Consider the following 25,257-nt stretch of genomic DNA (forward strand, 5'->3'; position numbering starts at 1 on the left):
TGGGAGAAGCCACAGGGGGACACCCTCAGCTATTCTATGGGAGAAGCGACAGGGGGACACCCTCAGCTTGCAAGGGGCTGGGATGGGGCGGGAGGAATCTGAAACCACAAATGCCTTGCTCTAATCGCAACCACGTCACTAAACCGAAGGCTGCCTCAGGCATCGGTGGCTTGGACAGGTGTTTGTAACTGGGCACGTCAGCCAGAAACACTCTGCACACTGACCAGTACAGATCCCTTCCCTTCTGAGGGACGTCATGCCATTTTATAAGGCAACCTAGATGTGGCAAAGACACTGTTTCCCATTTACCCTGAGGCTTTTGTTTCATCCCATTTAACGAATGTTGTCAAATGCATAAATAAATCTTTTGCTCACTGAAGTTGTCTAAGGTACATTAAACTGCATTTGGGACTTGGCTATTTCAGGTTGACCTAAGCTACAGATTGCAGTTGCTGAAGAGTGTAGGCCAAAGTCTTGTGGGGGCTTCTCATTAGGAGCGGTTGTTACTGAATTAAGGAGCATGCCACATCAAAGGAATTTCAAACCTTCCTGCAAGGGACATGGGATGCTACGCATCAGATACTCACAGGACGACCTCCACATGGTCCAAAGCCCACTGATCATGACCTGTTCCATTGTGGCGCGGTTGCCACCAGCGCAATAAAACTCCTTTCATCCGGGCCTCCCTGGGTCACAGAAGGACAAAGAGGTTAAATGCTAGAAAACAAAACTTCCTTGGTATGTGACTTGCAGACTTCAAACAGAATAGGCTAGCCTAAATCAACAAAACTTAGGGTATGGAATTCAGATTTGCTTAGGTCCTAGGATTTGGCTCCTCAAGGACTTGTAATTCTTTTACAACTCCCTCCCTGCTTCCCCGTGCCCCACTGGTACCTGGAAAAGCACTGTTTTCGGCCAACAAACGTGACATGGCTTCTGTGTGACAGACACTGTGCTAACAATGCTAAGCAAAAGTGACATCATTGCCTACCTCAGAAAACTTTCAAATGAGCGTAGAAAATTAACAATGTTTCTTTCTAAAGGACTAGAAATACTGGTTAGAGAAAGGGAAATACGCAAAAAGTGCCTTTGCATTTAGTTGTTATTCTCTATTTCCTGTTGCACCTGGTTCCTTGCCTAACAGAAAACGGTGACACAACTTCGGGGGGTCTGGGTTAGTCTTGGCTGTGCCACCACCTGCTTCTGTGCTGTTGTTCCAGTAACTTCACCAAACTTCCAGCTCAGACCCCATGATTCTCAGGGATCACGCATGAGACCATGCCTTTCCACTCAGGCCACTTACAGGGGGACATTGTAAGACACTCGCTGAGCCTGTGTGAAGTCCTTGGGCTGGTGCTGTGCGATGACGTGCCAGGTGACCCCATTGTTGACACTGTACTGCAGCAGCACGGCCTTGTCCACGGTGTGGGGGCCACTCAGGTCACTGTTGCAGCTGTCTGTCTGTGACGTGCTCCCAATTTGCAAAACAAACATGATTTTGCTGAAAACACAGGGAAACAAGTGTCAGGTGGTATTCAAAGTTTTATACTTTCTAATTTTTTTTTCTTTTACCTTTCTTGATCCTAAAGTCCATAATTTCTGAGGTCACAGAGTAGAAAGAGAAGCATCCAGTCTTATGACTGAATCATATTAGCAATAAAATTTATTTATATTATCTTTTACATCATACATATGAGAGATAATCTTAGAAGGCTGGTGTTCTACGCCAAGAAAACAATTTTGACTTTCAAAGCTCTGTGTCACCTAAAATATCTTCTATTCTTTGAAAGGTAATAGGGGCCAAGTAGGCATGAGGACACAGAGAGGACAAGGACTAAAACCACAATATTTATACTTTTTTTTTTTTTTTTACAAATAGCTCCAAGCTGAATAGCATCTGCGCAAGGATAAATCATCATGTCTATTTTAGGACAGATGTCTGGAGATCAGAGTGGAGGGAAAACTGAGTTAGACATGGTCCACAGCTCAGGACCATGTCTGCTATTCTGTTTCAAGTTCACAGGCATCCCTACCCTTAAAAGATACAGTTTTTAAACACAGGAAATCTATGTTTAATATCTAATCTATATCTAATCAGAGTCCTAGCAATTAATACAGTAGTCCCACTTAGGGGAGCTGGTGAAATAAAGCAGTGGGCTCAAAACTTATAAATGGCATGAATTAAACTTGCTTGTACAACATGGTGTGCAATTGTTAATTAAGCAGCTAGTTGTAGCTGTAGATGGGGTCAAGGAAATATCAGGTTGTCCCCAGATTAAGTACATCTTTTTGGTAGGAAAGAATGGGATGGGTGAACAAAATTTTGGTATCTCCATGATTACCAAAATAATTACATTTTCATTGTTTATCACAGTGAAAGAACCTAAACTTACCTTTCTGCCTCTGAAAATACATTACTAATGTTTTCCAAAGTAAAAAGTCTTAAGTAAACATTTACATTTGGTTAATAACCAAACACCCAGTTTTCCAATATATTTGTAGCTACTGAACGCTTTCCAGCATTCTGTGAATACTCTAGTCTAATACTTTGCAATCTTCATAAAGCCTTGGAATCTTCTTTTTTGTTTTGTTTTTTGAATTACACAGACAAAAAGCCATGTTTGTACTGGCGGAAGTGGCACAGCTGTGGAGGCCAGGTGGAGAAGGAAATCCAACCTTCCTGGGGTCTCTTTTTCTCTGTCACTTTCCTGGTTGATTTGCACAGTGTCTGAGCACTCTATTTTGCATTAATAAGCAGCTCTTGGAGCATGTGAACGTTTAAAGTCCCCATAATCCATCCATTGGGCCTCCACTTCTATTTATTGTAAGCTACATAAGCTAACTACAGGTATGTGTTTGCCTGACTACAAAATCTACTTTGCACACACATTTATATTTACATACTTGCAAACAGTCCACATTAAATTATCTATGTAGATTGTCTTCAGCCAATTTAACATTTTTTAGTTATTTTTTCAGTTTTATTGAGACATAATTGATGTCAAACATTGTGTGGGTTTAAGGTATACGACATGTTGATTTGATATACTTATCAATTATTTATATTTGGCCATTTCTTCTGGCTTATGCCTATGTTACCACCAGTCGGCCAGTGCATGCGAAGAAAGACAAGGTAATTCTGCAATAAATTTAAGCAAAGCAGAATTCTGAGTTGTAGAAACACATAATGCTTCCTCATCCCAAATTCAAATGACATTTTGGCTTCCAACACTTTGTGACACCTGTGCCATGAAGTTCATGATTCAATCTAACAGGCAGTGGAAAGTAGCCAGTCTTGTGACCAATTCTATATCTGAAGCAGAACACAGGAGTTTTGTTACCTTGCTCGAGTGAGGTCCAGAGGCTTGGTGGCAGCTTGCCTTATCTGACAGCCGTTAAAATACAGTGAGTCTCCATGGGCATAGGGTGCCAGCTGCCCACAGCCACTTCCTATCCCTCCACCTTGAATGGTCTCCCAGTTTGCCTCAGTGACTCTTGCTGACTCGAAATTATCTTTAATATAACTGGGAAGATCATGACTGAAAACAGAGCAATCATCACCTAGAGGGAAGGGAATAATTGCAAACATCAGCTATGGAAAGCAGAATCATTAAAGATCAAGTATTCAGTTTCAGGTTTCATCCATTCTTGCTCCTGTAAGAATGACAAAATACCAAGAAGATATAGACTCCTCGAAATAAATGTTTCTCTCTCTCTCTCTTTTTTTTTAAATCAATTATTGGCTTGTGTTCTTGAAAAAAAATCCCATTACCTTTGAGTCAATGTTTACTTAATTATGTAGGTGCTTATATACTTATTGTTCACGTAAATCTATTGTTTAAGTACCAACAGCATCTGGCCGCGCCTGTGTGTTTACCAATGATGGGTCTTGCTAGGGAGTTCTCACCCTGGCATGAGAGGCCAACCTAATTTCTTTCTCCCTAGTATAACTCTGGAGCAGAAAATAGGATAAGTCATATTCTTGTTCTTCTTCTAGCTCTATACTTGATTCTTGAGAGCAGAGTCTGCATTTTATTCATTGTTGGATTCCAGCAGCTCACACAAGCACATATATGATATGCAACAACAAGATGAGATAAATAAGTGAATAGCGAATAGACTGCAAGTATGAGACCACTATGCTGAAATACCGGCATTTGAGACAGTACATTAGCAAATGTGCGTGTGCTTGCATTTGCCCTCGATTTGAACGGCACAACTTTCCTAAACATCTGCAATAGTTCCAAATTAAAAGGTCATAGCTCTACTGGATCAGGGGAGCAGGCAAATTCCAGACATCTAGGACTGCTTGTGAGACATCTGATTTGTTCATTTGCCTAAAGTTCAAATTCTCCAGCTAATGCATGGGCAGATCCAGCTGGTCTCAGAGAAGAGAGGAATGAGCTGGTAATGAGAATAGAGGAAAAAGATGACCGTGAAATAATTTCTTTTTTTTTTTTTCAACGTTTTATTTATTTTTGGGACAGAGAGAGACAGAGCATGAATGGGGGAGGGGCAGAGAGAGAGGGAGACACAGAATCGAAACAGGCTCCAGGCTCTGAGCCATCAGCCCAGAGCCCGACGCGGGGCTCGAACTCACGGACCGCGAGATCGTGACCTGGCTGAAGTCGGACGCTTAACCGACTGCGCCACCCAGGGGCCCCCGTGAAATAATTTCTAACGTGAGAGATGTGCAGCAGTCTACATAAATCATACTCATTTCATTTGGAGGCAAGGAAATAGAATCAACCAAGAAATCTAAATATATTCTACTCCAGAAGTCAGATCTGTGGATTTTTACATTGTACCCTTGGGGAAGATGGATAATTCTGCTCCTTGTTGGCTAAATCTCTCAGTTATGAGACTGGAAAGAACAACCTGAGTAATGGTCTTCTTTCTGATACTGACTAGCTGTGTCACCTTAGGCAAGTCACTTAAGTTCTCTGAGTCTCAGTTTCTTTACCTATAAAGTGGGAATAATGATATAAACATAGCTGACTTATGGGGATCTTATAAGTACTAAATGATTTTGCTGAATAAATTGGTGGACATTGTGTAAACAGTAAAATGTAAGGCAATGTAAGAATTCATTCAAAAAAGATTTATTGAGTGTTGCTATAGGCCAAGCAGTAGGCTCTGAGAATATAATGGTAATTATGTAAACTTTGTAACAGTAGAAACCTGTTGGAAACATTGCATCAGAGGAAAGAAGGCTGTATGCCTTCTATGAGGCCAAGAGGGCAATTTCCTAAGATGTTAGCGGTTGAGTAGATACTCTATCCCAAACTGTAAACTCAGGTTTTAGAAGCTCGAGCAATAAAAATTTATTTTTTTGAGTCATGGGTTTTGTGTGTGTGTGTGTGTGTGTGTGTGTGTGTGTGTGTGTGACAGAGTGACCTGGAAAAGAGAATACCTTGACTCATCAGCTACATCTTGGGAGGACTATGACAGCTGCTGTTGGAGAGACTGAGAAAGAAAGAGTATTGGCAAAGTATCCAGGGATGGGCAGCTAGGCCAGGAAGGAGAGAGGCTCAGAAGTGGAAATAAGGTGTTGGGGGTGGTGGTTGGGGCAGGGAGTTATATGGAGGATGGTGAATGTGAGGTGCTATAGAATTCTGCATTAAAAAAATACTTCAAGGAGCAAGGCACCTGGGTGGCTCAGTCGGCTAAGCGTCCGACTTCAGCTCAGGTCATGATCTCGTGGTTCATGAGTTCGAGCCCTGCATCGGGCTCTGTGCTGACAGCTCAGAGCCTGAAACCTGCTTTGGATTCTGTGTCTCCCTCTCTCTCTGCCCACTCATGCTCTGTCTCTCAAAAATAAATAAATGTAAAAAAAAATATTTCAAGGAACATAGCAGAAAATTATCCTTGATACTTCATTCCAAAGATCAGTATATCTGTGATCAAAGAGTGTATCACCCATCCCAAATCTCTCAGGCTGGCATTTTCACCAATTTCCTAGTGACCTCTGGGTACATGCTGAGATGAGGAGAACCTCACCATCTCCCGTGTTAAAAATGACAGGCTGGGATGCAGACCTTGGAAGCTTTCATCGCAGATGCAGACGGCACCCGTGGTGCAGTACCCATGCCCACTGCAGAGCTTGGGGCAAGCCTCTCCGATGTACACGTGGTCAATCGCCCAGCTCTGCTTCTCAGCTTCTTCCCCCTTCTGGATCCAGCGGAACTGTGTTGCACTGAAAGTCCCACAGAGAGCAGAAGGGATTCAGTCGGCTGTTATTCTCCCTAGCAGTGTGCAGCCTCCAGCCCTGGGACTACTTCTGAGAAAAGGACTTCCCCAGACTTCTCCTTGAAGCACCCAAGTAGAGGTGAATGAACTTGTAATCCTCGGACTCTGTGAATATACCCCAGAGTGCCATTGTGGGAGCTTGTACCTTCCCTGAAAGCGTTATGTGAATTTCCTATTCTATTGCCTAACAAATTTGTGTCCATTTTTCCTAGAGAGGTATATTGCATTCCAGATCTTTGAGTAAAATGAATACTGTTCTAGGAAGATGGCACTCTGTTATGTTTATCCTGTGGCTTTGTGTAGCCCGACCAGCCCTGCACACCCCAGACAGTATCTGTATATGGGATGAACAGTGCAGCCTCTTGGCATCACAGAACACTGGCGAAGATATGGTGCCAACTCCACATCTTTGTGTGAGTGTCTGTGATTTGGGGCCTGTGACTGAGTTTGGCATGTGCTGTGCTATTTCATCAAAAGAAAATTTGAGATCTGTACCATTTACAAAAAAGATCCTATCTCTTCCTAGTTCTTCTTGGGGGCATGCAACTGCCATTTTGGGACATAGGTTGGTGAAAGGAGGGAGAGGTTACTAGAGCTGTAATGAGATCTCTGGCCTCAGTTGTTTTCAGGTCACTGCATGAGCTCTATAGATAATTACACTGCCAGATAATTCCACAAAGTTTACCTTAGGATGCAACTTACCTGGAGGAGACATGGTCAGGCAGCTGAATGGTGACTCTCTTCCAGCTTGAGCTGTTGACAGCATTGTAGATGGTGGCTTCATGGAACTGGAAGGGGGAGCAGCCAATGCTGTTGGAAGAGGAAGGAAGGCACTGGCTCTGCACCAGCTGCCAGGAATCAGACCTGAAGAGACCACAGAGGCTGCATTAGACAACTCGGAAGAGAAATGTATGACCTATCTAATGTCAATGTAACACTTTGGGGCTGGGTTAAATTTAGGTTTTTTTTTTTTTTTTTAAGTTTATTCATTTATTTTGAGAGAGAGAAAGCGAAAGCGTGAGAAGGTGAGTGGGGAGGGGCAAACAGAGATGGAGACAGAGAATCTCAAGCAGCCTCCATATTGTTAGTACAGAGCCCAACGAGGGGCTTGAACCCACCAACTGTGAGATCACGACCTGAGCCAAAATCAAGAGTCGGACACTTAACCGACTGAACAAACCAGATGCCTTTAGATTGAGATATTTTTTATGTAAGTTCTGTACTTCCTGTATATATTTATATAGACAATGAAAAGGCAAATTAAAAATAATTTCATGTAATATATATTCTAATTCTTTACAAGCACAAGAATATATTCACAGATAATAGAATAAAATAATAGCGTGCATCGTGCTGCATTCTAGTGGCTTCTGGTATATTACTGGAAATATATCCGGAGTTGACTGACAAAATTCTGTCTACTCAAACTTAACCCTGCATAATTCATTTTCAAGAGTGATGGTGTGAGACAGGGTTATCAACACCCTAATAAGGTAATTGCACAGTGTCAGACTTTCACTATGCTTTAAGACACATGATTCTGGTTGAAGCATATTTAGATCTTTTATTGACTCAAATTCTCATTAAGGTGGGTTAAAAATGAGCAACATGAATAAAAGAGAATTCTACTTGAGGACAAATGTATTATCTTACTTATTTTAAAATAAAAAAAGTTTGTTGGCTTGCAGCCAACCTAGTATGAAAAACAGTTTTTCTTGGTTTGAAGGAAAAATTTGAAAATAAGACACACATGTAAATTTTATATAAATAAATTTAATAGATGGGAAATAAACATAAAGTATACTTTTTTGAAATGTAATTATTTCTTCCTTTTAAAAAAATGTTCACTTATTTTTTGAGAGAGAGAGAGAGAGAGAGAGAGTCCAAGTGGGAGAGGAGCAGAGAGAGGGAGACAGAGGTTCAGAAATAGGCTCTGTGCTAGTAGCACAGGGATCGAACCCACAAGTCATGAGCCCACGACCTGAGCTGAAGTCGGATGCTTAACTGACTGAGCCACCTGGGTGCACCCATGAACCATACTTTTAATATAAAAGGTTGCTTCTCTGTAGATAGTTGCTTTAAAAATACACAACCATTTGAAGTGGTATTCAAGTTTGGAGGAATGTAAAAAAGTATTTCACAAACCTTGCATCCTTAGTGTACTCCAACATCACAGAATGAAGATCGCCACAAGAAGTAGCTTCACAACCCACCACAATCTAAAACAAGCATAAACAACAAATATGTACAGGGAAGATTAAGCACCTACCATTAATTAGAAATTCCCTCTCTCTAGACTGTAACTCTAATAAATAATCAACAAATATTCAGAGAAGCGTTTACAGAGCAGCCTGACTGAACACCAGCAATACAATTTTTTGAGTTCTGTTAAAAACATGCAACTCTGTGTGAGGATGAGAATTAAGGTTTAATTTTTTTTTAACGTTTTATTTATTTTTGAGACAGAGAGAGAGAGAGCATGAACAGGGGAGGGTCAGAGAAAGAGGGAGACACAGAATCCGAAACAGGCTCCAGGCTCTGAGCTGTCAGCACAGAGCCCGACACGGGGCTCGAACCCACGGACCACGAGATCATGACCTGAGCCGAAGTCGGACGCTCAACCGACTGAGCCACCCAGGCGCCCCGGGAATTAAGGTTTAAAAAAGTACTACTTCTTTCTTCTTTTTTTTTTCTTTCTTTTAGAGAGAGAGAGGGAGAAAGTGAGTAGGGGCAGAGAGAATCCCAGGAGGGGGAGTAAGGGGGGGGGGGAGAGAGAGAGGGAGAGAGAGAGAGAGAGAGAGAGAGAGGTGGGGCTCACCTGGGGCTCATGTTTAGCCAAAGCTGGGCTCAAGCTCATCCGAAGTGGGGCTCAAAGTCACCAACTGTGAGATCATGACCTGAGCCGAAGTCAGAAGCTTAATGACTGAGCCACCCAGGTGCCCAAAAAGTACTATTTCTAACCAAGAGCTAGTTGCTTGAAAAGATAAATAAAATCTATAAACCTTCAGTTAGTGTCATCAAGAAAAAAGACAGAGGACTCAAATAAAATAAATAAAATCAGAAATGAAAAGGGAGAAATAACAAGCGACAGCACAGAAATACAAAGATTATAATACTACGAAAAATTAGATGCCAACAAATTGGACAACCTGGAAGAAATGAATAAATTCCTAGAAACATACAGTCTTCCAAAACTGAATCAGGAAGAAAGATGAAATTTGAACAGACTGATTACTAGTAACAAAATTGAATCAGTAATCAAAAAACTCCCAACAAACAAAAATCCCCCGAAATGGCTTTATAGGTGAATTATACCAAATATTTAAAGAATTAATACCTATTCTTCTCAAACTATTCCAAAAAATAAAAGAGGATTCCAAATTTATTCTACAAGGCCATTCAGAAAAAGAAAGCTACACTCAATGTGGCGCTCGAACTCAAAACCCTGAGATCAAGAGTTGTACGCTCCACTGACTGAGCCAGCCAGGATGAACATAGGTGCAGAAATCCTCAACAAAATATTAGCAAACTGAATTCAGGAATACACTAAAAGAATCATTCAACATGATCAAGTGGAATTTGTTCCAGAAATGCAAGGATAGTTCAATATTTGCAAATCAATGTGATACATAGTATCAACAAGAGAAATGATAGAACCATATGATCATCTCAATAGAGACAGAAAAAGCATCTGACAAAATTAAACATCCGTTCATGATAAAAACTCTCAACAAAGTGGGTTTAAAGGGAACATACCTCAACATAATGAAGGCCATATGTGAAAAACTCACAGCTAACATTCTTAATGGTGAAAAACTGAGAGCTTTTCATCTAAGATTGGGAACAAGACAAGCATGTCCTCTCTCACCACTTATTCAACATAGTATTGGAGGTTCTAGCTGTAGCAATCATACAAGAACAAAAAATAAAAGGCATACAAATTGGGAAGGAAAAGTAAAGCTGTCACTCTTTGCAGATGACATGATAGTATGAATAGAAAACCCTAGACTCCACTGAAAAACTATTAGAACTGATAAATGAATTCAGTAAAGTTGCAGCATATAAATCTAATATGCAGCCATATGTTGCATTTCTATACACTAATAGCAAAGTAGCAGAAAGAGAAATGAGGGAGACAATTCCCTTTACAATTATACCAACAAAAAACAATACCTAGGAATAAATTTAATCAAGGAGGTGAAAAACCTATACTCTTAAAACTAGAAGACGCTGATGGAAGAAACTGAAGATAAAGTAAACAAATGGAAAGATGTACCATGCTCATGGGCTAGAAGAATTAGCATTGTTAAAAATGTTCATACTACTCAAAGCAATCTATAAATTGAATGTAATCTGTATCAAAATACCAATAGCATTTTTTCACAGAACTAGAACAAAAAAATCCTAAAATTTGTATGGAATTACCAAACACCCCAATACCAAAGCACTCTTGAGAAAGAAACACAAAGCTGGAGGTATCACAATTCCAGATTTCAAAATATACTACAAAGCTGTAGTAATCAGAACAGTACAGTACTGGCATAGAAATAGACACAAAGATCAGTGGACTAGTACAGAGAACCCGGAAATAAACCCACACTTAATATGGTTAATTAATCTATGACAAAGGAGACAAGAATACACAATGGAGAAAAACAGTCTCTTCAACAAATGATGCTGGGAAAACTGGACAGCTAAATGCAAATAATGAAACTGGACCACTTTCTTATACCATATACAAAAAAAAATAAATTCAAATGGATTAAAGACCTAAATGTGAGACTGAACCATTAAAAGAAGACATAAGCAGTAATCTCTTGGACATCAGCCTTAAGGACATATTTATGGATATATATCCTCAGGCAAGGGAAAAAGTAAAAATAAATACATTATTGAGACTACACTAAAATAAAAAGCTTTTTCACAATCAAGGAAATCATCAATATAACAAAAAGGCAATCTACTAAATGGGAGAAAATATTTGCAAATGATATCTGATAAAGGGGTTAACACCCAAGATATATAAAGAACTTATGCAACTCAAAAGCAAAAAAAAAAAAAAAAAAAAGATTAAAAAATGGGCAGAGGACCTGAACAGACACATGATGGCCAAGAGACACATGAAAAGATGCTCAAATTTGCTAATCATTAGGGAAATACAGATAAAACCATAATGAGACAGATATCATATCACACAAGTCAGAAGAGCTAGTATCAAAAAGATAAGAAATACCAAGTGTTGGTGAGGATGTAGAGAAAAAGCAACCCTTATGCACAGTTGGTGAGAATGTAAATCGGTATAGCCACTCTGGAAAACAATATGGAGGTTCCCGAAAAAAATAAAAAATTGGAATACCAATGATCCAGTAATTCCACTGGTAAGAATTTACCAAAGAAAATGAAAATATTAACTCAAAAAGATATATGCACCCCTATGTTTATTGCAGCATTATTTATGATAGCCAAGATATAGAAGCAACCCAAGTATCCATAGATAGATGAATGGATAAAGACAGGGGGTATATACACAATGGGATATTACTCAGCCATAAAAATGAATAAGATCTTGCCATTTGTTAAAACATGGTGGACCTAGTGGGTATTATGCTAAGTGAAGGAGGTCAGACACAGAAAGACAATAACCATATGAGTTCACTTATTTGTGTAATCTAAAAAACAAAACAAATGAATAAATAGAAATAAACTCATAAATACAGAGAACAAACTGGTGATTGCTAGAGGGGTGGAAGGAATGGATGAAATAGGTGAAAATACTGTAATAACATTTTAAGGTGACAGATAATGAGTACTCTGTGGTGAGCACGGAGTAACGTATAGAATGTCATATCAGTTAGGTTGTACACCTGAAACGAATATAACATTGTATGTCAATTATACTTCAATAACAAAAAGAGCAATCTCTTAACCTTTGAGAAAAATGTTTTCTCAAAGACATAAAAGATTCTGTACAAGAAATGACCAGGCCCATTTCTTTCTATCTATCTATCTATCTATCTATCTATCTATCTATCTATCTATCTATCATCTATGTATCTATCTATCTAATTTTAATATTTCTGGATTATGCTATTGTTTTCCAAGTTTTCTACCTGCCAAGTTGACAGTTCTGGTAAGACTGAGAGTCAGACGCCTCTCCAAAAGAAAAAGGCATTCCATACCAATCAGAGCTGGCTGCAAACAGAATGATATCCATGGCTAAGTAGTAAAACAAAGAAATAAACAAAAGTACTATTTCTATTTACTTAATATAATAACATATTAATCATAAATTTGGGAAAGATAATTTGGCCAAAAGTAAAGTAACATTTGGAGAATTAATGGAAAGAAACTCAAAGTATCACTGGTTCAAAACATTTTCACTGATACTCTAACTTCCTGATGCTACTAGTGAATTTCTATTTATAATTAAAAATAGCAATTTCTGACTACTTAATATTCATTCTTGTGGTTTTTACATTTCCATATGAATTAAAGCTTTCCATATTATATGCAATTAAATGTTTGAGTCATTAATAATGCATAAATGCTATAAAACCTTGGTGATTTAAATTTAAGTCCTAATCATCTACTTAATCAACATGTCTTTTTTTTTAGTGCTGATACTGGGGAAGGTTAGTGCTAAAAATTTCAGGCCGTACACTCATGTATAAAACAGCCCTGGCCTGAGAGAGAAAATAAGAAGCATATTCCAATAATGGAAATAGAAATCATAAAAGATACAACTAAAATGCTGTGGTGCTTCAGAGGAAGGAGAGATTATATTTGATTAAGTGGATTAGAAAAGAATTCATCAGAAGTGGAAGATGTGAATTATTCCAACCACAAGAAAGAAATGACGACATGACAAAGGCACTAACTATCACTATAACGGCAATCATATTACTACACATATATAAAATACATATAGTATATATATGTATATATATTAACATGTTGATTTGATGTATGTATGTATTTGATGTTTGTATGTATGTGTAGTATATGCACTATACATATGTATCAAACCAACCTGTTGTACAACTTAAATTTGAGCATCCTTCATGCCACTAAGGTAGGGATAGTCCTAAGGGAGTGGTAGCATTTGGGGAGACTGCCTCACCCTTCAGTCTCTGAAGGAAAGTTAAACATAAAACTGAGGAACACAGTGAATATCTCTATGCCCCTCTTTTTGCAACAGATCTGAACTTCTAAATATTGTAAACCTGAAGCTCTACACTCATTAAACAATAACTCCCCATTTCTCTCTCCTACCGGCTCTGAATACATTTTTATTTCTGCTAGAAAGGACTCTTACTATTAACCATCATTGCAGGGCATCTTTTTAAATAAGGATATCTTTTTAAAACATTTAAATAAATGTTTTAAATAAGCAACCAATGTTTGTCTTTAAAATGATCTAGTAACAAAGTGTATTTCTGCAATACCCTTTTTAAAAAAATATTTATTTTTGAGGGAGAAAGTGCACATGAGTGGGGGAGGGGCAGAGAGATGGGGGACAGAGGATCTGAAGCAGGCTCCGTGCTGACAGCAAATAGCTTATGCGGGGCTTGAACCCGTGAACCATGAGATTATGACCTGGGCCAAAGTCGGATGCTTAACCAACTGAACCACCTTGGTGCCCCTGTAATACCCTTTTTACTATTTTTTTTAAATGTGTTTGGTAATGAGAAAGACATTAATCGATATTGCTTTATCTTTCTCTCTGATTATCTGGCTATTAATTATCTTCTATGACTTCCCTTCTACACTTCTTTATGAGTAAAATATGCAATGTAAAAGATTTGAGAGTCCTTTTTACATCTAAGGATTTGGGGCATTCCAGCTGGGCTACAGTACATGTTTGTGTTTGGAAGTCAGAGACAAAAAGAAAATAGAAAGACATGATGGAAAAGGATAGATAAAGAAGCAAAGTGGCTTGATATATGAAATCAGTGTAGAGTAAGAGAGAAGAGGTACAGAAACTGTGGGGAGAGTGGGAAGAGGGAGAAGGAGAGAGAGAGAGAGAGAGAGAGAAATAGGCAGAGGCACCTATATGAGCTTTTCATTTCCAAGATCTTGGGAACAACTCAAGATTCCATATATGAAATATAACACAGTTACATTTCTTGCTATGTCCCAATATACTAATTGATTTTATTGATGCTCAAATAATCCTATCTGATAAAGGCCTGTGCTAAAAATCACTGCTTTTACTCATAAGATAAAGGCTCTTTTAATGAATACAATCAATCATTTCCTTGTAGTTGTACAACTAAGCATTCTTCCCGCCCTCCATCCCCAAATATGTAATGCCATATTCTGTTCTGAAGAGCCACTTCCCCTTACTTTAAACTGCATCATATATCCTGGCTGTATAATGAGTTCTCTGGAGGAGAGAGCATTGTGAGTTTTGTCCTTCTTTTTATTCGGCCAGTAGAGGTGGAAGGATGGGTTGCCACAGAATCCTGCTGTCCTTACTGCATTAGGGTAAAAACTCCAGTTTTCTTCATGGGAAGTGCCTTCTGTTAAGGTAAATTGGAAGCAATATGGCATGTTACTCTCTTGAACGGATCGGTTTATTGTCAAGTTGCTGAAATGTCTGTGCTCTGCCTTTTTGCTTACCCTTTAAGATTGATTTTTATTTAATTGGTATAATGTATAAATCCAAGATATTTAATCAAATTTAGCAAATATTATTAAATGCCAGCATAATGATTACCCAACTTAAAAAAATGTAATTGCTAGCCTGACTTGCACCATTACAAAATTTTTGGTACACTTTTAAAACAAGGCAATGTGCATCTCTGTGGTACAGAAATTCCTAAAGAAACTAGAATTATTTTGGATATTGAAATTTCAAATTATATTCAGAGCTAGATATTTTGTCTTTAACAGAATTTTTTAAATCATCAGTTGACATTTCAACAAACAGATAATCTTGAAGATTCATAAGCCACTGGGTAAAATACTAGCTAACATTTGTTGAGCAGTGAATATGTTCTAGGTACTCTTCTGAATGCTTTTTATGGAGTAACTCATCTAAAGACACAGCAGACAAAAGGCTCACAAAAAAGACTTTCAAATGTCTGGTTTCTTACCATCATCAAACGTGTCGACCAGTTGACTGGGATTGATTTCTGCTCCGCCAATCAGTATGTTGTCTAGTGCCCACTGTGCACGCTCCACTCCAGAGACTACAAGGCCATTGCTGATCACAAAAGGCTGCCACCAGCGAAGTCGAGTTGTGTTGGTAAGGGCGTCCTCGGGAAGAAGTATGTAGTCGTGTCTAACAGAAATGTATTTCTGGTAATCCATCTCGTGGAGCAAAGTCCAAGTTATTCCTACAGTAACAAATACACCAACATAGTAACATATCTGGGAAAACCTCCACAAAGTGACAGTATACTGCAGCTACCATAAGCTTCCCAAAGAAATCTTCAACCAGGAAATGAGAATTGATTTCACTGACTTTAATATAAGCGTTTACCACTGTTTCCAAATGACGCTGTGTATGAGGGGAAGGTATTTAGAAATATCTGGCCAAAAAGAAACACGCTGAAGTAAAAATTATGTATTTTCTGCTCTTAAAATTTTTTTGTACATTGCTATGTGCATTATTTTTCATAAATAATGAGCTACATCCATGTTTTGCATGTTTCTGGACAGGAACACCTAGTAATTTAAAATTTTAACTTAGCATTTTAATTCTGGGCAATTTTTATTTTGTGGACTAATAAGTTTTCCTCTTATCAACTGATAAGATTGTAGGTGGGATGTTTAAATTACTTAAGGAAACACCTTTGAATACACTAAAATACTTTAAGGCCATCTATCTCTCTGCTAGTTATAAAAATGATACCTCTCTGCTAAAACTGATTTTCTAAGGACTTCATGTTATTTTTGGTCTGGTTTCAGCTATTTCAAAATAATGAAACAGAATTTTATTAAAATATCCTCTGACAGCCTCATGAATTCAGACTGTCATCTTTCACGGTAGGTTTTTTGTAGATTTATTACATGCTTGTTCACACAAAAGCTTTTAAAAATGCTTTAAAATGTTTTTAAAAGTGATCTTACTTAGAAAACCATATAAAATTTATTTCTTAATTGTATCGTTTATAATCAAGCTTCAGTTACACACAGAAGTTTTTCTTTATTCATAAAGCTTGGAGCTTTTTAAAAAAATTTATTATTTTCATCTATTTTTGTTTTTAAATTTTTAATGTGACTTCTCTCTTACACCCTTATGGGTAGGTTTTGTGTAACACACAAGTCACATGTATGAAAGTGTAATGTGACTAAGATCTGTAGCTTTCTCTTTGTGACTTTCACTATTTTCACTGCAAAGTCAGCAAAGCTTTGCAGAAACTGTTCTGAGGGGCATTGGATGTAATTTGGGAATCTGCTCCAAGGTGTGGCTTTCACCCCTGAAACGTGCCTCCATCGGTAGAGTAGTCCAACAGCACGCCTTCCTTCCGGCAGATGGGCCGATGGCAGGAGGTCATGTTGTTCTCACTACCGATGCGCCCCCAGTATTGCAGGAATCTGAATGCAAGCACATATTATCCATCAGAATGGTTAATTAGAACAAAGAGTCTACTCAAGTCCTGGGTAATAACTTCTTCCATAAGTGTGTTCCTTATTTTGGGGCCAATTTGCTATGCTGTTATAAAAATAACAAAAAATGACTTACTTTGCCCCTCTGAGATCCAAATCTTGAGTAATAGCTTGTCTCACAGTGGATCCCCCAAAATAGAGTGCAGTGTCCTCAGCAAGAATGCCACACTCAGTGCAAGTACTTCCACCTTCTAAGGACATCCATAAATCAGGCTTGATTTCTTCACTGTCAAAGCGTTCCTTCAGGAACGTCTGGAAAAACATAAGTGGGATGTGGTTACAAATAACATTTTCAGACAATAACTATGGAATAGTTTAGACAATATAATTTCATCTTGGACTTAAAAAAAGCGCTGATTTCTAATGCTTTTCTGAAGCATTTACAAAAAACAAGATCTGTCTACAGTGTTCTTTTGCATCATACATTAAGCCCACTTAAAGTGCTTAAATAATGTTTGATCATTGGGACTTAAAGTCTAGAAAGAATCTTAAAATAAAATAATTGCAAGTTGACTATAGTAACACTCCTATTTGAGAAGTTACTTAAGCATATACTTTCCAAATATGTGTATTTGTTTATATTGCATATAAAAGTACAATTATGGTATTATGGATTATGAAACATGCACAAAAAATGAAAATTTAAAGGACTAATATAAAACAAAGCACACCTTCTAGCATTTTTTTCCCTAACATTTTTTTTTCTTTAAGTAGGCTTCATGCCCAGCACAGAGCCCAATGTGGGGCTTGAACTCAAGACTCTGAGATCAAGACCTGAGCTGAGTCAGAGAGTTAACTGACTGGGCCACCCAGGTGCCCCTCCTAACATTTTTCAATGGATTGTCTTGTTTTCCTCCAGGAGTATGTGCCCCACACTCTGGAGACTGCTTTAAGCAACCAGAACCCTTGAGCTTCCATGATGGTGTGAACTTGGAATGTCTATATGGTTAAGGAGGGGCATTTGAAACCAACGTTTTTTGTGTGAGGTCAAAAGAAAATCAACCTTGGAAGTCAGTTTTTACGTTTAGCAGGGTCAAGATTCAGGATGATGACGAGAAGTATTCAAAATCCAGAACAAACTATTTGCCTTTGGTCTCCAGTTTATCCTCCTAATTCAGGATGACCAACAACCAGGAATAGTCTATTTTTATTTTTTTCTTTTCAATTTATTAATTTTAAAAAGTTTACATCCACGTTAGTTAACATATAGTGCAATAACATTTTCAGGAGTAGAATCCAGTGATTCATCACCTGTATACATATAACATTCAGTGCTCATCACAAGAAGTGCCCCTCCTTAATGCCCCTTGCCCAATTAGCCCATCCCCCCCCATCCAAAACCCCTCCAGCAACCCTCAGTTTATTCTATTTAAGAGTCTCTTATGGTTTGTTCCCCTCCCTGTTTTTATCTTATTTTTGCTTCCCTTCCCTTATGTTCATGTTTTGTATCTTAAATTCCACATATGAGTGAAGCTATATGATATTTGTAGGAATAGTCTATTTTTTCAAAAAGAGTAGATAAATAAAATATTAGGGTTCATTATGGCTATTTTTATGCAAAATTATTTCATCCCCTCACATCATAGTGAACTATGATGAAAAATCTTGATGTTTCTATTAATTTTGTCCATAATATAGTCTTGCACTGGGTTGAGGCACAATTCTTTTGTTTTTTGTTTTTTTACATGATAGAAATATATGGTGGAAACAATTTGTTACAGTTGCAATGGCAGTAACTGTATACAGAAAAACTACTTTTTCATTTCTTTAGAGGAGTTGTCTAGTTGGTACTTACTATGTAGTTTAAATGATTTAAATGACTCAGAACATAATCATCTCTATAGTTAAAGACAAGTACATCACGTGTCAGTCCTACTTCACCTCACTGATGTCAGCAAATAAATACAATCTTAAAAATGGAGGTTTACAGGTAAGAACACAAGAGTCAGAAGACATGCACTGTTAACCGTGTAAACTCTTACTAGAAAGGTTTGACCAGAGTTCATAATATAGACTTATTATTTTGTAATATAAACTTATTAATTTCTTATCCAACTGAGGAATACTAATGAAATTTGAATGTTCATGAAAGAAACTAATTTTTTTAAACTTCATTTATTACCTATGGCTGGGTTCCTCATGTTATAATCTCATTTGTTGACCAACACTTTCAGATACAAGTGAGCGTTGCTCCAATTAATTTATTAATTCCAAAGTTGGTGTATTACAGGAAAAAAAATGACAGAACAGGCTTTGTTTACATTTTTTTTTGCCACTTCCATGTTTGATTTCAGTCACTTGTGCTTTTTTGGTTTAGTCATTTTTCTGTTATTGCAACGATGAATGTACTGTATTTGTTCACAGAAATAGAACACATATATGGGAACTGTGTTGGGCAATTGTATTTACTTTGCATATTAAATAATAGTGTAACAGCAAAAGTTTCCAAAATGACCTCTCTATTCTTAATACACAACCACATTTTAGCAGTCAGCAAATTGGAACACTGAGTTTTCTGAACAAAAATGTAGGTAATGAGAATACTGTAATAATGCTGTATGGTGACATAATGATGAGCACACTTATTGTGGTGAGCACTGAGTCATGTCAGAATTGTCCAGTCACTATGTTGCACACTTGAAACTAAAATAACATTGTATGTCAATTATATTTCAATAAAAAAATTCAGCTACTGTTTAGTCATTTTTGAAAACTTGTTTCTTTGTGATAATGAATCTATGTTATTTGCTTCATAACATCAACATCTTCCTTCAAACGGCACATCTACCGAATAAGTGAAGTAAAGAAGACTTAATGCTAGTTTCAAATTAAGAGTCTTTAAAAAAAAAGCAGAGTATTTATGCTCTTTAATCAATACAGTCTGGTTTATTTCATAAATTGAGTAAATTGTAGTAGAGCTTGGTCTTGATATTCTGTATCTAAGAAACCTAAGAGATATTTTCAGTTGCCAGCCAAAGGATTTATTCACTGGGGCACCCAAAGACCGCTGTTATAACTTACTAGACCCCCACTTAACAATGGTTCTTCAGGCACGACCTGCGGTGTGAGTAAATGCTTTCTTCTGGGGCATTAACATTACCTTCAGAGTGTGAGTCAAGTAGCAGTTGGGCCCGGAGTATCCTGGATCACAGATGCACTGTTCCTTTAAGCAATCTCCGTGGCCCCTGCAGTTGTCCAAGCATCCAGGGCCCAGGTAGAAATTATCGATTGCCCACTGCATATCTGAGTACTTCTGATAGAATCTCAATCTTACTGGACTATTGATAACACAGAAGCAAAGGAGTGAGAACAAAAGTTAAGTTTACTTAAGTCCATTTTCCTATGTGTATGTTCAGTACAGAAGAGGAAAAAAAAAAAACATTTAAGACACTGGCAGTATGAAATGGGTTAATAAAAAACGTTTTCTGACCGCCATTATCTATTTCTGTAATGGAACTTTAAAGCCAGTTTCATTAAAATTTTATGTGAGCAAAAATTCATAAAAATTTATGTGAGCAAACTCGTACATCAAAATGAAAATGCAGTGGAATCTCTATTTCAAGCGATAGGAACATTTTAAAATACAAATCTGTAACTATCATAAATGAGGCTGCTTATGAACTGGAGTCCAGTGGTTGTGTCGCAATTTAGACCCATTAACTGCATTTCTGAAATTGTACACAAGGTGAGTGAAGCCTTTCACAGAGACTCGTCAGCAGACACACAGCCCTCAGGTGGTCAGGAAACAGCAACTTCTGAATCCCCAAAGGTAATCGATATTCTCAGAACAGCTGTGCTAATTAGAAAACGATTTTGAAAGGGTTATGTGAAAGGGCAATTTCCCCAAGATTTTGATTTCATCATTGCTCTTCTCTGTCTTTGGGGGAAAATACAAACCTCACAATTAACCTTATATCAGAATGTGCTGCACTATTTTGGTGTAAAGAGTTCAAAGTACACGAGGAGACTTTCTGGGGTGATGTAAATGTTCTGTATCTTGTTTTATGGGGTGGTTCCAAAGGTTACACATTGGTAAGACCTCATTGTGCCGAACTACTAAGATGTGTGTATCTTACTGAATTTAAGTTTTACATCATTATTAAAAACAAGAGAGGAATAGAGGGGTAAAACGAGGCAGTGATATCATGGGCCTCCCCAGCACCCATTTCACCCTTGGTGAGTCATAGGAGTAATGGAACTCCCCTAGCTATTGACTGACTCAGGAACGGGCATTCTTGAGCTAATTTGTGCCAATGGGACACAAGAAGGTAGTAACTCCAGCTCTGAAAGAAAAGCAACTCTGTTTCTCTTCCATTGGACATAGGTAAGGATGCATTCTGCAGCAGTTTTCTGGAAGCCATCTATGTTCATGAGGCCTGAATATTACACCAATGTGTGAACGGAGGAGCAAAGAAAGAGTCATTGTAAGAGTAGTAAGTAATAATGTCCTTGAAGACATTTTTGAGCATGTGAATCAATCCTAGAATCCAGTTACTTTGGATTGTTTCATTACAGATATAATACATTTCACTTTTAATTGAGTCCATTTGCATTGGGTTTTCTGTTACCTGTGGCTGAAAGTATCCTGATCTAATCTCCTAGCACATTAATAGACTAAAACCTTTAGATGTGTTCCAGGAAACAGTGAGTGATCATGTAGTAGATGATATTTATGGGCCACTGGAAAAGCTGAGTGCAAGCACCTTATTCAAAGGCTCTATATGTGCTGGACCTATATCGTAATTCTGTTTCATAAGAAGGTTTTTCATTTAGCCAGTCTCTATGATTCATATGGTGGAGGTACACCTGTCATTTTCTTCAATATATCTTTTTTCCTAATTTTACAGTCAAAGGAAAAGCTTTTAGAATTGCTTAAATTAACTTATCTACAGACTTTTCAGGGAATAGTTTAATCATCTTGGCTCACTACTGCTCTAGGCTAATTACTTTTCACAGCAGGTGCAGAATGTAACAGAAAAATGAGATCTACAAACCACACTTGTACAGACAGCATGAAGAATTAGGTTTTGTACAAATAGTATCACCACTTAGGACTTGCTTGTGTCTTCATCAATGGATTGACAGGCAGTAATATGGAAAGCATGTGATGCATGGTGGACCACAGTCTACAAGACCCATAAGGTAGCCTATACCTTTTCATCTGGCTCTAGGACTATTGCTATTGCTGTGTCTCCATGTTCAGAGATTAATATGGAAAGTGGAAGGGCTTGCCAAGGCCCTTCTTGAGAAGCCTGAGGATTTAAACTTGAGGTCTCCTCAAGTCAGTTCATCATGGAGGTCATTGATTAGAGAACTTTTAGAATTAGGGGGTAAGAGCATTTTACCCACAATTACACATAATTTCAGGCTCGACAAGTGTCCCTCATAGATTTATGGATGCTTGGAACCAGGCTTTATTTGAATTTTCTACTTACTTCCCCACTAAGCTTTCAGGAAGTGGGTAGGTGACCCTTTTCCACCCTTTGGTTGGAAAGAATACTGATGGCTGAGAAACACTTCCAGAGCATTTTGGGTCTGCAGGTAAGCACTGAGGGACCAGATAATTCCAGCTCACACCAAAGTCGGTAGAATACTGCACATGAATTTGATTCTGGGCAACTTTTTCAGACACTTTACATCCAACAGAAATCTAATGAACAGAAAAGAAAGATTGGAAAAATATTAAAACCAGATTACATATTTCTGCTCTAAGGACTTGGCAGCAAGAAAGGTGCTGATCACTTGATAGGTGTTACACCACATCCACTCTGTATTTTCAGGATCATTACTTATTCTGCTGATGGACAGGGTAGTTGACGTGGTTGCCCAAGATGACAAATTATAGAAAGTGCCAAATATATTGTGCAGGGAGTTTGGAGAGAAGCTGAAAGCTGCGCTCTGCCATGGCTGGCTGATTGCCTTGGAAGGCCTGGGCCCACTCTTACAAATTGTTGTTTGTTGTGCTAATGGTCTGGCACTTCTATTTGGCAGGATGCTCGACCAAGAAGGATTGCTAACAGCTTTTCCAAGTTTACTGTTTTGTTGTACAATTTATGACTCTCCATACATCACTTTCAAATACAAGTAAGATGCAATGAAGTGATAACAGAAGGTACTTTTAATAAGGCACAGCACCTTTTGTTGCCCTAGACAGGCATACTGGAACATTTGTTGCTAATACAGTGTGAGTGAGGTAGACAATAAATTGGATGACATAAAATAAATTGGTTGACACAACATCTTGGCCAAAATCGATGCTGGCATTAATGCTAATCATGCCTTTGTTTTCTAGAATTTTCTTTCTCCAGGAACATTACAATAGTCTTGCAAAAACAAAACAAAAAAAGGTATTTATAACCAAAATAGCTTTAATCTTCTCTTAAAGCAAGAAGGTGGCTAAGTCATATAATGATTTAAAATATGATAACTTAACTCAGCGTCCTACGTTTTTATTATCACTATTTTGCGCTATTTTGCTCTGTTTATTCCCGGACAGAAACGCATTTACTCTTATGAAAGTTTTACGTTGGCATAATTCAGAAATAAAATAATTTTAATCACTTTTAATCATTAAGTTATATACAGTAGAGATGTATATTACCTAAACATTACATTTTATTTTTCAAAGTGTATATTAAGTCAATGAAATGTTGTATGATCTTTGCCTCAAATTTTTTTTTTCATTTTTATATTGCTAGTGTATAGGTATTTATGTAATTGAGACCATAACATTTTCACCTTGAATTGCATGATCCAGCCTTCAGTGGGAGTCAGATCATGGGTCACTGCATACACTTCTCTTCCATCATGGCTGCCACAAATCATGACACCATCAGGGGAATCACAGAATCTTTCTACTGTGCAATCATCATGGAATAGCCAATGCTCATTCACTTAAAAAAATATAAATTTTATGACAAATTTATGACAAAATTACTTGAAGCAAATTTACACATTAAGCAAGATCTTGTACTCTTTTCAGTAGAAATCTCTCTTATCTTACATACAATCCACACGCAAAACACTAATGTAAGCATATCATTTTAGGAACATGGATCCTAGGAGGTTCAGATATACATACTGTCCAATACTGGTAAGTCTACATTTAGAAAAAAAGTATATTGTATGTGTTATAAATGAAAAGCAAAGGGAAATGTGTATTGATTCTTTTTTTAAAGTTTATTTATTTTTTAGTAATCTCTACACCCAACGTGGGCTTGAACTTATGGCCCCAAGATCAAGAGTCACATGCTTTTCTGACTGAGTCATCCAAGTACCCCTACACTGATTCTTTTCTGATAGATACTTAACTTTTAGGTAGGTTCTAAAGAAGGACAAAGAATTTCTAGTAATACAAGAGGGAAGTGAGCTAGCTACTTCTAATCAAATTCTGGCAGTGTCATCTGGGTAATTAAAAAATTATGATAGTCAAATTCATAGAACCAGAGGGTAGAATAGTGGTTAGTAGGGGCTGAGGAGAAGGAGAAATGGAGACATGTCCGTCAAGGGGTATGAAGTTTCAGGAACACAAGGCAAATAAGTTCCGGAGATCTATTGTGCAACAGAGGGCCTATAGTTACCAATAATGTACAGTACACTTAAAAACTTGCTAAGAAGGTTAAACAAAAAGGAGGCGGGTTCTGTGAGAGGAAATGTTAGGAGGTGATTGATAAATTTATGGCCATGATTGTGGTGATGTGGTGTATAATTATCTCCAAACTCATCAAGTTGTATACAGTAAAATCAACAGTTTTTTATATGTCAATTATACCTCAATGAAGTGACTAAAAACAAGCTTATGTCTAAGGAAAACTTAGGCAACAAGACTATGACTTGATTAGCGCTGAGTACATCTTGTTGTCTCTCCCTCTCTTTCTCAATCACACACACACACACACACACACACACACACACACACAAACTGTCCACAATGTCCTTTCTTTTCTGGAAGGGTTTTTGTTTTTTTAATGTTTTATTTATTTTTGAGACAGAGAGAGACAGAGCACAAGCAGGGGAGGGGCAGAGAGAGGGAGACACAGAATCCGAAGCAGGCTTCAGGCTCCGAGCAGTCAGCACAGAGCCCGACGCGGGGCTCGAAACCACAGACTGTGAGATCATGACCTGAGCCGAAGGTGGACGCTTAACCAACTGAGCCACCCAGGCGCCCCAGGAAAGGGTATTTTTTTTTTTTTCAACTTTTTTTAAAATTTATTTTTGGGACAGAGAGAGACAGAGCATGAATGGGGGAGGGGCAGAGAGAGAGGGAGACACAGAATCGGAAACAGGCTCCAGGCTCCGAGCCATCAGCCCAGAGCCCGACGCGGGGCTCGAACCCACAGACCGTGAGATCGTGACCTGGCTGAAGTCGGACGCTTAACCGACTGCGCCACC

At 38.0% G+C, this 25,257-nt stretch overlaps 1 protein-coding gene across 3 annotated transcripts in view; it reads right to left on the reverse strand.

Moving 5' to 3' along the window:
• The window catches only part of RELN (reelin), a 532,794-nt gene that overhangs the window by 10,541 nt on the left and 496,996 nt on the right, over positions 1–25,257 (reverse strand). For all 3 annotated transcript variants that reach the window (XM_040472867.1, XM_040472866.1, XM_040472865.1), the window contains exons 51-63: positions 23,605–23,759; positions 22,302–22,516; positions 19,967–20,144; positions 16,943–17,118; positions 16,688–16,794; positions 15,348–15,590; positions 14,596–14,771; positions 8,395–8,468; positions 6,952–7,113; positions 6,039–6,196; positions 3,342–3,561; positions 1,304–1,501; positions 588–686 (exon numbers count right to left, since the gene is read on the reverse strand). In XM_040472867.1, coding sequence (XP_040328801.1) covers positions 588–686; positions 1,304–1,501; positions 3,342–3,561; positions 6,039–6,196; positions 6,952–7,113; positions 8,395–8,468; positions 14,596–14,771; positions 15,348–15,590; positions 16,688–16,794; positions 16,943–17,118; positions 19,967–20,144; positions 22,302–22,516; positions 23,605–23,759 — 2,161 coding nt within the window. The remainder of the gene's footprint in view (positions 1–587; positions 687–1,303; positions 1,502–3,341; positions 3,562–6,038; positions 6,197–6,951; positions 7,114–8,394; positions 8,469–14,595; positions 14,772–15,347; positions 15,591–16,687; positions 16,795–16,942; positions 17,119–19,966; positions 20,145–22,301; positions 22,517–23,604; positions 23,760–25,257) is intronic.

This window comes from Herpailurus yagouaroundi, unplaced genomic scaffold (assembly GCF_014898765.1).
Source record: "Herpailurus yagouaroundi ecotype Mexico unplaced genomic scaffold, PumYag 100, whole genome shotgun sequence".
NCBI classification, from domain to species: Eukaryota; Metazoa; Chordata; class Mammalia; order Carnivora; family Felidae; genus Herpailurus; species Herpailurus yagouaroundi.